The sequence below is a fragment of the Doryrhamphus excisus genome, chromosome 16, assembly GCF_030265055.1.
Source record: "Doryrhamphus excisus isolate RoL2022-K1 chromosome 16, RoL_Dexc_1.0, whole genome shotgun sequence".
Classification (NCBI taxonomy): domain Eukaryota; kingdom Metazoa; phylum Chordata; class Actinopteri; order Syngnathiformes; family Syngnathidae; genus Doryrhamphus; species Doryrhamphus excisus.
In genome coordinates this window covers 14,507,282-14,520,216 of record NC_080481.1, presented here as the reverse complement: position 1 = coordinate 14,520,216, position 12,935 = coordinate 14,507,282, and the positions used below count along the sequence as shown (strand labels likewise).

Genomic DNA, 12,935 nt, shown 5'->3' with positions numbered 1-12,935 from the left:
GCCACTGCGCTGTGATTGGTCACACTGCTGAGTGCTTCGAAGGACTTCTGGTTTGTGCAGCCGCTAGCTGCGAACCCACTTTATAGGAGTTGATAATAAACGGTGATTTACTTTTTTTTTTTAAAGTTCCGCTTTTAACATACAGCCATATGGGTTGGAACCCAAATCCAATCCAGATGTTGAAACTGGACAGTCCAAAGTTTCTCAAGAAAAGAAGTTACCTCAAGACGTCTCTCAATGCTACGTTGCTTTAGCGTTAGGGTTTCTACAGCACCAGTAACGTGTAATGTTTTTTGCGGGCCTTCCAGTGGTGTGAAACTGCTATTAGCAACCCCATTGCCTGTATGCACACTCTATAATGCTACACAGACAACCGCTTTTGTTCCATTACTTACACAAAATAAACAGTTAGGACACTGATAAATTGTTTTGACTCGTTGGAAAGGCGTCAGTCTTCAGCTGCAGTTTGTCGGCTAGTCCAGCTGCATACTGGCCCGATGTTCACGAAACAGTCCAGTGTGAATATATATTTCTTTTGCTGGTAGGGAATCAGGAAATCCAAACACTTGTGCCTGATGGTGATGTCTTTAGGAATTGTAATCAAATATGTCTTTCCCAGCAATTGCCATTGCCAGCAACGTAAACACAGAAGAGGAGCTCGGGGGGAGGGCAGACAGCGTGAAAGAGCATTTTGAGCCATCCCAAACTTCTCTCAGGGTTCACTTCCAAATTTGCAAACATCATTATCTGAAACTTTGAGATCGTTTAACTCGAGAATACAACATTCTAACAACTATTCTAACTACTTTATAGGTCAGAAAAGTGGAAAAAGGTGCTTGTTTGCATGTGGACATGCACATTTTACAGGTCAAGTGCAATATAGTAATCTGAACTAGACCTCTGAACAACAACATTCAGTACGGTACAGGAAGGAATGTGGCGGCGAAGCAAGTTGGTGAGGTAACAGGGGGACTGGTTGTGAAGGGCTCTGTAGGTTAGGAGAAGGATTTTGAAGTGAGTGCGCTGAGGGAACCAGGAGCTCCTGGAGGACATGGGTGATGTGGTCACAGGAGCTTTTGTATTCTGTATATTCATTCATTCATTTTCTACCGCTTATCCTCACGAGGGTCGCGGGGTGCTGGAGCCTATCCCAGCTGTCTTCGAGCGAGAGGCCGGGTACACCCTGGACTGGTCGCCAGCCAATCACAGGGCACATATAGACAAACAACCATTCACACTCACATTCATACCTATGGACAATTTGGAGTCGCTAATTAACCTAGCAGGTTTTTGGAACATGGGAGGAAACCGGAGTCTCCAGAGAAAACGCACACAGAGATGGCCGAGGGTGGAATTGAACTCAGGTCTCCTAGCTGTGAGGCCTGCGTGCTAACCACTTGAACACCGTGCAGCCTTTATTCTGTATGAATTGAAGTTTATTGAGAACTTTGGAAGATGAACCACAGTAAATGAACCATTGCAATTAGAATAATTAATTCACAGATAATTTAATTAATCCTTTGTTCAAATTCATGAGATAACAAAAATTCAAAAGTTCAATGTTCAGTGCCAGAAGTCTAAAGTTCATTCACGTGCTAGTGAATCCCATTCATTGCCAGAGGCTTATTGAAGTTCCTCTTAGTAAGTCATTGATGAGCTGTAAATGTCTCTACACCCCCCCCCCCCCCCCCCAACCCACCTAATCAGCGCTGTCGGCTTTACAACCCCATAATGGCAAATTGCAGCCCAAGATGATGCGAAACATACCTGCGGGACGTGTGTTAACACACCTCACATGGGCACTGGGACAATGATATTGTATCCCAGCGTGAAGAAGAGATTGTTTGTGCTCTTGTGACAGTCATAGAAACACAGGAGCTGATTGTGTGGAATGAAAGCATGGAGGTTAAGGGAATACTAAGACAGAGCTGCCAAATAATGCTTATAATTAAAAATAAATCATATTTGAAACAAGCCGTCGCAGTGCGACCGTGCAAAAAATGTTTGTTTTGGGTTTTGTTTTGGTTTTTTTGGTCCCCGCATTCATCGTGTGTGGCTTTCAGCCTCATCATAGCAATCCTAACTAGCAACATATTATTGGTTATTGACCATGTCTGATTTTTTAAAAAATTCATAAAAGACACAAAGACACACAAGGGGATTGATGCAGAGGACAAAAGGTACACTGTAATAGGCTTCTTTATGCTGTGCTGATGTGGGCTCGGTTGCCAAGCATCCATGGTTAAAAAAACTGGATGGGGCCAAGTAAAAAGCCTTAGGCAGGTTTCAACTGAAGAGGTGGCCCTAGCTTAAACAAAGGCACTAACTGTTAGTGCAGCATCCTCACATCAAGTGATACGCCATAAAGGAATAACTTCAGTTTTTACATGAAACAACACAAATATAAAAAGGCTCTTTGTGTCCACCGGCATTCTCTAACATGCATAACTAATGAAGGGTTTTTTTTCTCTACATTTAAAGATGAGCCGGCAGTGGCTGTGCTCACAGCTGGCTCAGTCTTTAACTGAAGGAAGTAGTGTCATTCCTTCATACTGTAGCTCGGAACTTAGTTTTACACTAACAATTTTAGCTTGGACAGCCTAAAGAAGTATAAATAATGCTTCAGATGCTTGGATATCACCCTCATGAGGTATGTGTGGAACATTTGTTTCAATATTTTCAGCATCATCGCATTGAACAATTCAGACAGGTTTGACTTTTATGTATGAACTTGTACTCCGCGTAGCTACTCTAATTCTGATTATTTACTGAAAAAATCAAATGAAACTGTAGCCAAAGGATGGGAAATTGCAGCACTGTGATATGAACAGCTGAAATCTTTATCAGATTTAGGAACTTAATGCGTTTCGTGGTTTTTTTTTTTTCCAAATAGCATCTATGTCATTACAATGGTTAGGTTGTTGAAACTATGCTGCACACTGAAATGATAAGGGCTGCAACTCACGATTATTTTCTTAAGTCGATTAATCAAGTTAACGACTAGGTCCTATATCAGGGGTGTCCAACCTCCATACAGAGATGCCCAACGGAGATCGAATCCAGAGCTTCAAGATCTTCTGACTGTGGGCCAACATGCCGATGCATTAAAATTCACTGTGGTGATATAAAACGAAGTTGGCGTAAAAACCACATTTGTTTTAAACAATGAGCTGTTCCACTTTTTGGAGTCGTCTTTAAACTTTTCAAAATACTTCCACACTTTTGTAGTAGTAGTAGTAGCAGCATGATGCAGTAAGTCAGTGGATGTTGACGATCTTCCTAACGTTCAAAGCTAGTGTTCACCTCCGATCTTTTGGATTATGCCACTTAATGGTAATGGTTTTATTTCATTTGAACATGCATCAGATTACAATTGAATGCATCACATAATCAGTTCACAGTTCCACATGTCCAAAAGGAGTAGGAAGAAGCAAAGCTTATTAAATCCTACCCCTCCATCTGGTACTTTTAACAGTAACTGTTACATTTGTTCACTTCCTGCTTTCCATGATACAGTTTAAGGTTGTTTTTTTTTAAAATAATGTACCTCGTACCGAAGTACGAGGTGATATGACCATACAATGACATAATGTGTACCAGAGTAAGTGTCAATAGTGATATATATAGCACATCATGACTGGTTCAAGACTCTTAAGGGGGTGATTTTATTCATGCATGGTAAATATAAGTCTTCTGTTAAACACATATGTCATTTTTATTTCTTTATTAGCACAAATTAGGCTATTTTTCTATCAAAAGTAGACTATTAGTACATCCTTGATTGATTCGACACAGACATTGATAGTCGAATCAGAGTCCTCCGAATCGAATAGTATTCTAAGTTAATGTATGTAAGGAAAATAAAAGTCAAAATATTATGGGAATAAAGTCACAATGTTGTCAATGTGTTTGGCTTTTTTTTTTTTCCAGGTACAGACTCACCTGGAGAACCCGACCAAGTATCACATCCAGCGCTCGCAGCAGCAGCAGGTCAAGCAGTACCTGGGAAAGCTTGGCTCGCAGGTGTTGAGCTTGCCCTGCCCCAACCAGTCCTCTGACCACGGGGGCATGCCGCCAGGGCCAGGAAACAGTGCCCCCAACAGCCCTATGGCCTTACTGACCCTGAACTCTAATTGCGAGAAAGAGGTGACTGCTTTTGCTCAATTCCTGATGAACACCCATTTTATCGAGGCCTTTACTTAAATAGCATTCTCTGGATTTAGATGGATGATGTCATCGACGATATTATTAGTCTGGAGTCCAGTTACAGTGATGACATCCTCGGCCTGATGGACCCAGGGCTACAAATGGCCAACACGGTATGGGGGGGTTGCATTTTAAAATAGTTTTATGTAATGAACCAATAACCGTGATCCTCATCATTTGTAGAGCAGGCCTAACACCTCTGTTCCCACTTTAGATCCCGGTTCCAAGCAACCTGATAGATATGTATGGAAATCAAGGCATGCCCCAGCAAGGTCTGCCTATCAGCAACTCCTGTCCTGCCAACCTGCCCAACATCAAAAGGGAATACTCGGGTAAGTGTCCTACCCAAAATGGTCTCAATGATTTAAGATGCCTTAGTCCAGAATCTCAGTCGTCATCATTAATTCATTCCAAACAGTCCAATAAGAACCAAAACGTATGAAAACAGATACACATGCAAAACCACACACAAAAAAATCTTACAGGCAATAATTTTAAGCTAAATACATATAAATTTAGCAGCACTTATACTTTTCTGATTATCTACTGATGACCGGCGGGACAAAGGACAAGGTTTCTACCTTTACATTACAATCCTAAAACACTGTTTTCATACTTTAGTATGAGTTCTTTCTTGAACTCAATCGTGTTTCTCACATTCTTTATCAAAGATATGGCACTCGCAACTTTCTTTGGCGTTTCACCGAACACTCAGAGTGCTTTTGAACGTCTCATCAGCGCATGGTGCACACAAGAAGGAAGGCGACAGAAACTGACTTGTTCATCGTTCAGTACACAGACACACATAATTCAAGGATACCCTGAACGAATTCTGTCTACAGTATCCCCATTTTTTTCGGAGATTGAGTCACCTACTGTATATGTGGATAATCAAGACGATAACTGAGACAGTACTATACGAAAACCAAGACATATATTTTGGCAATAATTCTGCATTGTCTTTTATGTTCATCACAATACTAAACACAACAATATCTGTCCCATAGTGTCGCAATCTCCGGCGATCATGCACATGCTGGATAAGTCTGGATCCTGTGGAAAATTTGACAACTATCAGCGACCTGAAGGATTTCCTGTTGGTACGTGCGTTTTTTTTAACTTCCAAATATAAACCTTCCTTTAGCACGTGCACTGACCTCTGTGTCTTCCAGAAGCTGAGGTAAGAGCCCTGGCTAAGGAGAGACAAAAAAAGGACAACCACAACTTGAGTGAGTTAGGCAATTCATTAATTAATTGGAGGAGAATGGCTTTGGCGTCACTGGTGGATTTTGTTTAATAATATATTTTTGTTTTTTTTCTTTTTTAGTCGAGAGAAGACGACGGTTTAACATCAATGACCGAATTAAGGAACTGGGAACTTTAATTCCAAAGTCAAACGACCCGTAAGTTAGCCCTTTATACAGGCAATTGACTTATACAGTACTGTTGTAAAGGAAGAGTTATAACAGAAACTTTGGGAATCCAGCTGAGCTATTCACTATTATTGTTATTAATTCATTACTTTTCCTTTTAAGTACACATAACTACACACTCATATCTTCCATATTTATTTTAGTTTTGTTTTATCTAGCCTTCAGGTTATCATGGATGTATTGCATTTCACTATTTCTGATAGGCGTGCATTTTGTTGCCTGGTCACCTGTCCTTAAAGCACAATTAGTTATGCAAAATGGCAAATATTAGCCTTGTGTTTTTCCACCCATGGCTAAAGGCCAGCAAGGAGCTGTCGTCTGAACTCAGTTCAGCAATATATTTTACGATTTAATAGTTAAATTTGACTACTTCATCACCGTGGAAGTTCCAAAGCAGCATTGCGATCAATGGTTGTTCTTTTTCCTGACTGATGCTAAAAGATCTGCACACAGCCAGTCCACGGCTGGACTATTCTTGTTTTTCTCAGCGTATAAAATGGGAAACAAAAAATGTTACACCGACAAGCCGCCAGAAAAGCTAACAACGGTGTCAAATTGATATCTGGGGGAAGAAAAAAAAAAGGAGGGGGCTGTGGGGGGGGACTGGAACCACAGGATGGCTCATTCTAGACGCTGACCCTGTAATGTTGTACGTCATGGCTGTGTTACTAAAGACCGGAACGCTATCTGCCATCACAGCCTGGGGCAACATCCTGATGTTTCAGTGTAAACAAGGAAGAGGAGTTATGGTGGAGCCTTATTTACGGTGGTGTCTCACAACATCTGTGCAAAAGGCGCCTCGATCCGTGTCACGCTAGCAATATTGTCTCAGCAGTTTCCTTAATGTCTGACATTAATGGATATGTGTGACGGTGCTTTTTAGAGACATGCGCTGGAACAAAGGCACCATACTCAAGGCATCTGTGGACTACATCAGGAAGCTACAGCGGGAGCAGCTAAGGGCCAAAGAACTGGACAGCCGTCAAAGGAAGCTTGAAAATGCCAATCGGCATCTTATGCTGAGGATACAGGTACAGGAATGCATCATTTTATTTAGGGCTGTCAATTAATTAAAATGTCCTCCCCCGTGCATGCGTGGGTTTTCTCCGCGTACTCCGGTTTCCTCCCACATTCCAAAAAACATGCTAGGTTAATTGGCCACTCCAAATTGTCCATAGGTATGAATGTGAGTGTGAATGGTTGTTTGTCTATATGTGCCCTGTGATTGGCTGGCGACCAGTCCAGGGTGTACCCCGCCTCTCGCCCAAAGACAGCTGGCATAGGCTCCAGCACACCCTGCAACCCTCGTGAGGAAAAAGCGGTACAAAATTAATTAATTAAAATATTTAATCGTGATTAATCACATTGTCCAACGTTAACTCGCAATTAATCGCATTAATCACAGATAGAAATACGTTCTTATAAGTTGGGGAAGTCTCTTTGTGATTCAGTGTGCAACTACAACATAATTACATCAAATTTGATGTAAAAGGATATCAATTTCGGAACTAGGGGTGTTATTTAAAACAATAAAGTCAGCAAGCATATTTTTGGACTGCTATTGGTCTGTATTTTAATCATTTTAAACATTAGCAGCACATTGATTTTACATCCAGTGCTACTTCCGTCAACAACAGCAGCGTGTCAAGCGCGTGTCTTTTTGTTACTGCTCATCATGGCCGACTTTGTGAGAGACGCCACCGCCACATGCCGTGTCGTCTGAAGACATGGGCAGCCACTTTGCAGTGTTAGCATCTGACCTTTTATGAGCGCCAGGAAGCATCAATGAAGCAAACAATTCAACATGCCAAGTCCTCAGATCCGCAGACAGTGTCTACTGGCCCGTCGTCTTGGTGTCAGGCAGCTGATTTCCAGATACGATGAATCAAGCCAGCGGACCTTGCATGAATTGTCAGATCATGTGTCTGCTGGCTAGCAAAGCGATTCTTTCTACTCCACTACATTTAGCTGACAGGTTTATCTTCTATTTACATTCACTTGAAGATTTTACACTGTGGTCAATCTATTAGGGCTTTTACGCAGCACCGCACTGTAAAGAAATTACAAATGACTATATTATCAGGGGTCTCCAACACGCGGCCCGCGGGCCAAATGTGGCCCGCAGGACACTAGTTTGAGGCTCCCGCCTTGATTCATTCATTCATTTTCTGCCGCTTTTCCTTACAAGGGTCGCGGGGGGTGCTGGAGCCTATCCCAGCTGTCTTCGGGCGAGAGGCGGGGTACACCCTGGACTGGTCGCCAGCCAATCACAGGGCACAGATAGACAAACAACCATTCACACCTATGGACAATTTGGAGTCGCCAATTAACCTAGCATGTTTTTGGAATGTGGGAGGAAACGCAAACTGTTCGGGGAGAACATGCAAACTCCACACAGAGATGGCCGAGGGTAGGGATTGAACCCTGGTCTCCTAGCTGTGAGGTCTGCGCGCTAACCACTAGACCGCCGTGCCGCCCTCCCGCCTTGATATGAAAGTTTAATGTTAGCAAGTTTGATATGGATGCTGTATGGTATCATGTACCCAGAAAAAATTATTACGTTTGATTAATGTTCATGTTAAAGGTTAAATAACTGTTAATAGTTTTCCTCCCTATCCGTGTGGAAGTGGTAAGTTTTTGGCTATTTAAGTTTAAAGGAAATAACTCGGAGGCTACCGTTTAGGTCGCTAGCGCTCTAGTTTGAGAGTTAGCATGTGTCTCAAGACCCTGCAGTTGCGCAATATGTTGTAAATAAAGAGTATAAATGTGACTATAGTCGTGTTTTGTCATGTCTACAGGGCTCTAATAATGCTTTGTTCATTTTAATCTGAAAAAAATAATTTGTCTACCCACCAACTATATGTGGTTTCTTAAGTTTTTATTATTTGCCGTTTTATTATTATTATAATATTTATTTATATATTACTGATTGATTGATTTTCTTTATTCTTGATTTGTTTATATATTTTTCATCTTATTTTGTGTAGAAAAATAAAAAGTAAGATATTTGAGAACAGTGGAATGTTTTATCAGAGCTTTTCTTGTAGAAAATTGGAACCAAAGCGAAGTTTTTTAAATTTTTTTGTTTTTAATAAATGCGTTTTTTGGGGGTTTTTTTGGAAAACCTGATGCGGCCCAGTCTCACCCAGACCCGAGCTCCAGTGGCCCCCAAGTAAATTGAGTTTGAGACCCCTGATATTATAGTGCTGTAAACATACACAAGCATACAGTACAGTGTACAATGATATATGATATATGAATATATGAATGACCCATATGTGTGTGGTCTGCAGGAGTTAGAGATGCAGGCTCGAGCTCACGGCCTGGTGCTCGCATCCTCAGCACTCTGCTCAGCTGACCTCGGGGGTCGGAGCATCAAGCAGGAGTCCACTCTGGAGGACTGTCACCAGGACCTGTACACACTCCACCCGCATCCGCATCACCAGCACCACCCCGACTGTACCCCCGAGCCCCCCGGCACGCTAGAGTACAACGAGGGCCACCCCAATTTCTCAGACGGGCACTACGGCGTTCACTGCAAGCCGGCCTCCAAGCTCAACGACATCCTCATGGAAGATAACATATCACCGGTGCGAGGGGGGGACCCTTTGCTCTCATCGGTCTCCCCAGACACCTCAAAGGACAGCAGTCGTAAAAGCAGTGTAAGCATGGATGAGAATGAGCAGGTCTGTTAGCACCCCCTACTGGCTGCTGGAGGTTCTCACCCTCTCTATCACTTTTGTGTCTGTGTGTTTACACTACGGTTTCAATATATTTGCCTTCTTTTTTTGTGATATTTGTATCTTTTCAAGCCCTCAAGCTTGAGTTGAAGGACTGTTGTTTGCTTTAATCAAACCTTTTATGACAATGAGGTACATATGTAGACTTTTATATGTAAAAGAAAATACATTTATTGTACGGTAGCGGCTAAATTATGTTTTTTTGTGTTGATTCCAAGGGGAAATGTTCAATTATAGTGAGATATATCTTGTGTGGAGAAAACACTTTTTTAAATCACTAGCAATAATAGAAGGAATATCTGTTCATTACTATCGTGCTTTACACTCCTCCTGTCTTAGAACTTGAACGTGCAGATGCCTTATTGACAGTTTTGTATCGCTATCAACACGCTGTAGTTGCCAGTTGTAATGCCAATGGAATCTTCTTGATGCACAAATATTAATCACTTGTATGTAAGCATATTTATGTATCTAAAGGAATTTGTTCGTACATTCCTCCTTTAAGTTAATTTATATTTAAAAAAAAAACATAAATATAAGCAATTGTATTCGGTGTTGTAGCAAAACAATCCAGTTTTTCAGAGTTTCTCCACAGTGATGCTTTGTAGCTGTGCTTTAGAAAGGAATAGCCGACTTCCAGGCAAGTGATGAATGAAAGGAAAGTGGGGATCAATAAAGACACAAAAATGAATCATCAGTTGAAATGGAATTGAAGAGAAAAAAACAGTATATTTGGCCTTTAACCCCAGCTACCTCACTTGACAGCAAAGTGCATTATCATTAAAATAGGATGTGACTTATGCACTACAGATGAATTGTGCAGAACTGATTCACGGATCCAACTTGGCTGTTCAGCAGACTTTGCCAAATCGGAAGTTTGGTTTGATTCCCAAATATGTTACAAAGTTTAAAAGAACAAACTGTACAAAAAAGTAGATTTTTTTCACAATTACAAAGTAAACATCATAAAAATGTTGTGTCTCGGAGAAACAACATCAACAATGTTTAAGTCTTCTGGGGCTTCCCACAGGAAGCCCACCTCGCACTATGAATAGTTAGAGCAATCCCCATTATGCAAACATTATTTTATGAAGGAGTATAAGGAGACTGGATTTTGAATCACTGGAATTAATTTTGTTTTGGTATTATTCCATATTTATTCATTGAGTATTGTATTTGGCTTTTCAAACATACACAATATACAATATAAGAAGGTTTATTTTCAACGTTGTGTTGATGTTTTCAGCAGTTGTAGCACAAGCATGCTTTTGTTCACCCGCCTGGTTACAGCTCAGCCTCCATGTTTAGCAGTCGAACCCTACACGGAGTCACATGGTGACCGTGTCAAGATGTGGTACTCAAAGTGGATCTTTTTAAAACGATGTAAGTGCCTTGTTGTTGTGTCTGTTGCCCTGCTGATGTATACTGACAGATTTTTACTGGTGTTTCGGGGCTTCCTGCTTTCGGAAGAATGTCAAGCTGCTTTACTCCAAAAGGCTCTCCGACATGGAAGCGTAGGGTTTGTTTGTTGTTGTTTTTTTTTAAATCGGTATATGGTGTTGTTAAAAATGAATAAACCAATGATGTGTTTGAATGAATAATCATAGACAGTGTCATGTACAAACTCCGAAAAACAACCATAATTTTTTCACTGATTAAAACTTCAGCTATTCTTGTTTAATATATATTTTTACATATTTTGGGAGGGTGAAACATTTTGTATGATATTTTTTCCTTATGTCAATTTTCAATCAATGATCCCTGGCTATAATGTCCTGTTGGTTAAAGTCAGACTTCAGAAGTTAAACATACATTAATGCATCATTATATTTATATAATGTTATTTATTTAGTGTCGAACACTTGTGTAATCCCCAAACCATACCACTTCCAGAATGTGACAAAATTTCTTCAAGTTGGAGCATATTTTCTCCAAAAAGTGCCCTTATACACAAACTTTGACTGACACTACATCAGTTTTTTTGACATGACCTAAAAAAAAAAAAAGCAACCCTGTCGTTTAAGTTTATGGCACATGTGAAATAAAAACTCAAGTGTGTTCTTGTTTCCTTGCCATTATTACTGCACACACTGAACACTGAATTCAAACTTCATTTACATAAAAACAGAAAATAGTTCAAAAATGTATTGTATTCATTATTCACAACCATTCAGATTCAGACCAGAAGTCAACTGTTCACAAAAACCTTCTAGACCAGGGGTGCTCATTAAGTCGATCGCAAGCTACCGGTCGATCGCGGAGGTGGTACTGGTCGATCGCTGGTCGATCGCGGCGTGACATTACAAAAATATCATCCCAGCATCAATGCCGTCACTTGATTGATATACAGGGCAGCCATTCAGATGACAACTGAATGTTGCCCTTCGGGTGACCAATCAAATCAAACAACGTCTCTAAGTGCAGCAGAACTTACGATGTCAGCCTATCATCCATCCCCGTTACTTGATTGACATACAGGACAACCAATCAGATGACAACTGAATTTTGACCTTTAGGTCACCGCTCATGCGTAAACAACGATGCAAAGTGCTAAGCTAGTCGGCGAATTGCGAGATTTTAAAGCCCTCGCTAAAGTTTATGGTCACTAAAATGAGTGAAGGAGCTGGACCAAGTAAAAAGGCAAAAACTGGACCAAGTAAAAAGCCAAAAAACATATCACTTCCATACGGATATGGAATATTATACGGATATTGTGATACGGATATTATCCATGACTGATAAACATTTGGAAGTGTGCTTGAGGCTGGCTATCAGCAGCTACTGTCCGGACTATGCATCCCTGGCTGGTTCAATTCAGTGCAAGTCATCAAAGTAAACTCAGGTAATTACAAAAAATTTAATAGTTAATTATGTGTGTTTTGCAATATTGGCTCATTTGGTTATGTAAGGTACATCAACATACATTGTACGTACAAATAATCCTCAATACATTTGAAAATAAATAGATGTTTTGCATTTTTGTAGTGGGTAGATCATTTTGACTCGGTCATTTTAAAAGTAGCTCTCATGCTGAAAAAGTGTGAGCACCCCTGTTCTAGACCTTCCAGATTCTGCACCTGGTTTCTGATGTAATTTTTTTCTCATTAAATTCAATGCAATAGTCATTTATTGACTGTATGAGTATAACCTACCTAGCAACAGCGTTATCACTGTTGCTAGGCAGCCATATATCCAACTGCTAACTTTAATTAACAACGTCCAAAGTGAAAAACTAACTTCACCGTGGTAAAGTAAATAGAGTAAAAGCGGTGCGGTCAACTTCCTGGCTAAAGCTAGCATTAAAGTCAGGTAAAGTACACAGCATTAGTTAGCAGGACATTTGAATTTGGCCACCTTATTCACAGTATAAAGTATCATTTGTTTGCCGCTTCAATGCTGGTATAAGATCCACCTCTTTTTATTGTTTAGCTTACCTGATTGGTTGAAAGAAGTCCAGCGTAGCCGGTCAAAAAACGCGGTGAAAAGCCAAGTGTCTCCCCGCCATTTTTCGCCGGATGTTATGCCGCTAACATGAGGGCCAATCACTAGAAGTAGG

The 12,935-nt window shown here is 40.7% G+C and overlaps 1 protein-coding gene and 1 long non-coding RNA gene across 4 annotated transcripts in view; one reads left to right on the top strand and one right to left on the bottom strand.

The window, feature by feature from the left end:
• The window catches only part of LOC131104332 (microphthalmia-associated transcription factor-like), a 25,579-nt gene extending 15,278 nt beyond the window's left edge, over positions 1-10,301 (top strand). Inside the window, exons 3-10 of one of the 3 annotated variants that reach the window (XM_058051390.1) lie at positions 3,931-4,146; positions 4,224-4,319; positions 4,421-4,538; positions 5,214-5,306; positions 5,382-5,435; positions 5,534-5,609; positions 6,523-6,670; positions 8,933-10,301. In XM_058051390.1, the coding sequence (XP_057907373.1) occupies positions 3,931-4,146; positions 4,224-4,319; positions 4,421-4,538; positions 5,214-5,306; positions 5,382-5,435; positions 5,534-5,609; positions 6,523-6,670; positions 8,933-9,334 (1,203 nt within the window). In that variant the 3' untranslated portion in view covers positions 9,335-10,301. Of the gene's footprint in view, positions 1-3,914; positions 4,147-4,223; positions 4,320-4,420; positions 4,539-5,213; positions 5,307-5,378; positions 5,436-5,533; positions 5,610-6,522; positions 6,671-8,932 lie in introns of those variants that run through there. The other 2 variants (XM_058051389.1, XM_058051391.1) reach the window with 2 other exon arrangements.
• The window catches only part of LOC131104333 (uncharacterized), a 25,748-nt gene extending 12,813 nt beyond the window's left edge, over positions 1-12,935 (bottom strand). Inside the window, exon 1 of the long non-coding RNA XR_009119774.1 lies at positions 12,814-12,935. This is a non-coding gene — a long non-coding RNA (uncharacterized LOC131104333). The remainder of the gene's footprint in view (positions 1-12,813) is intronic.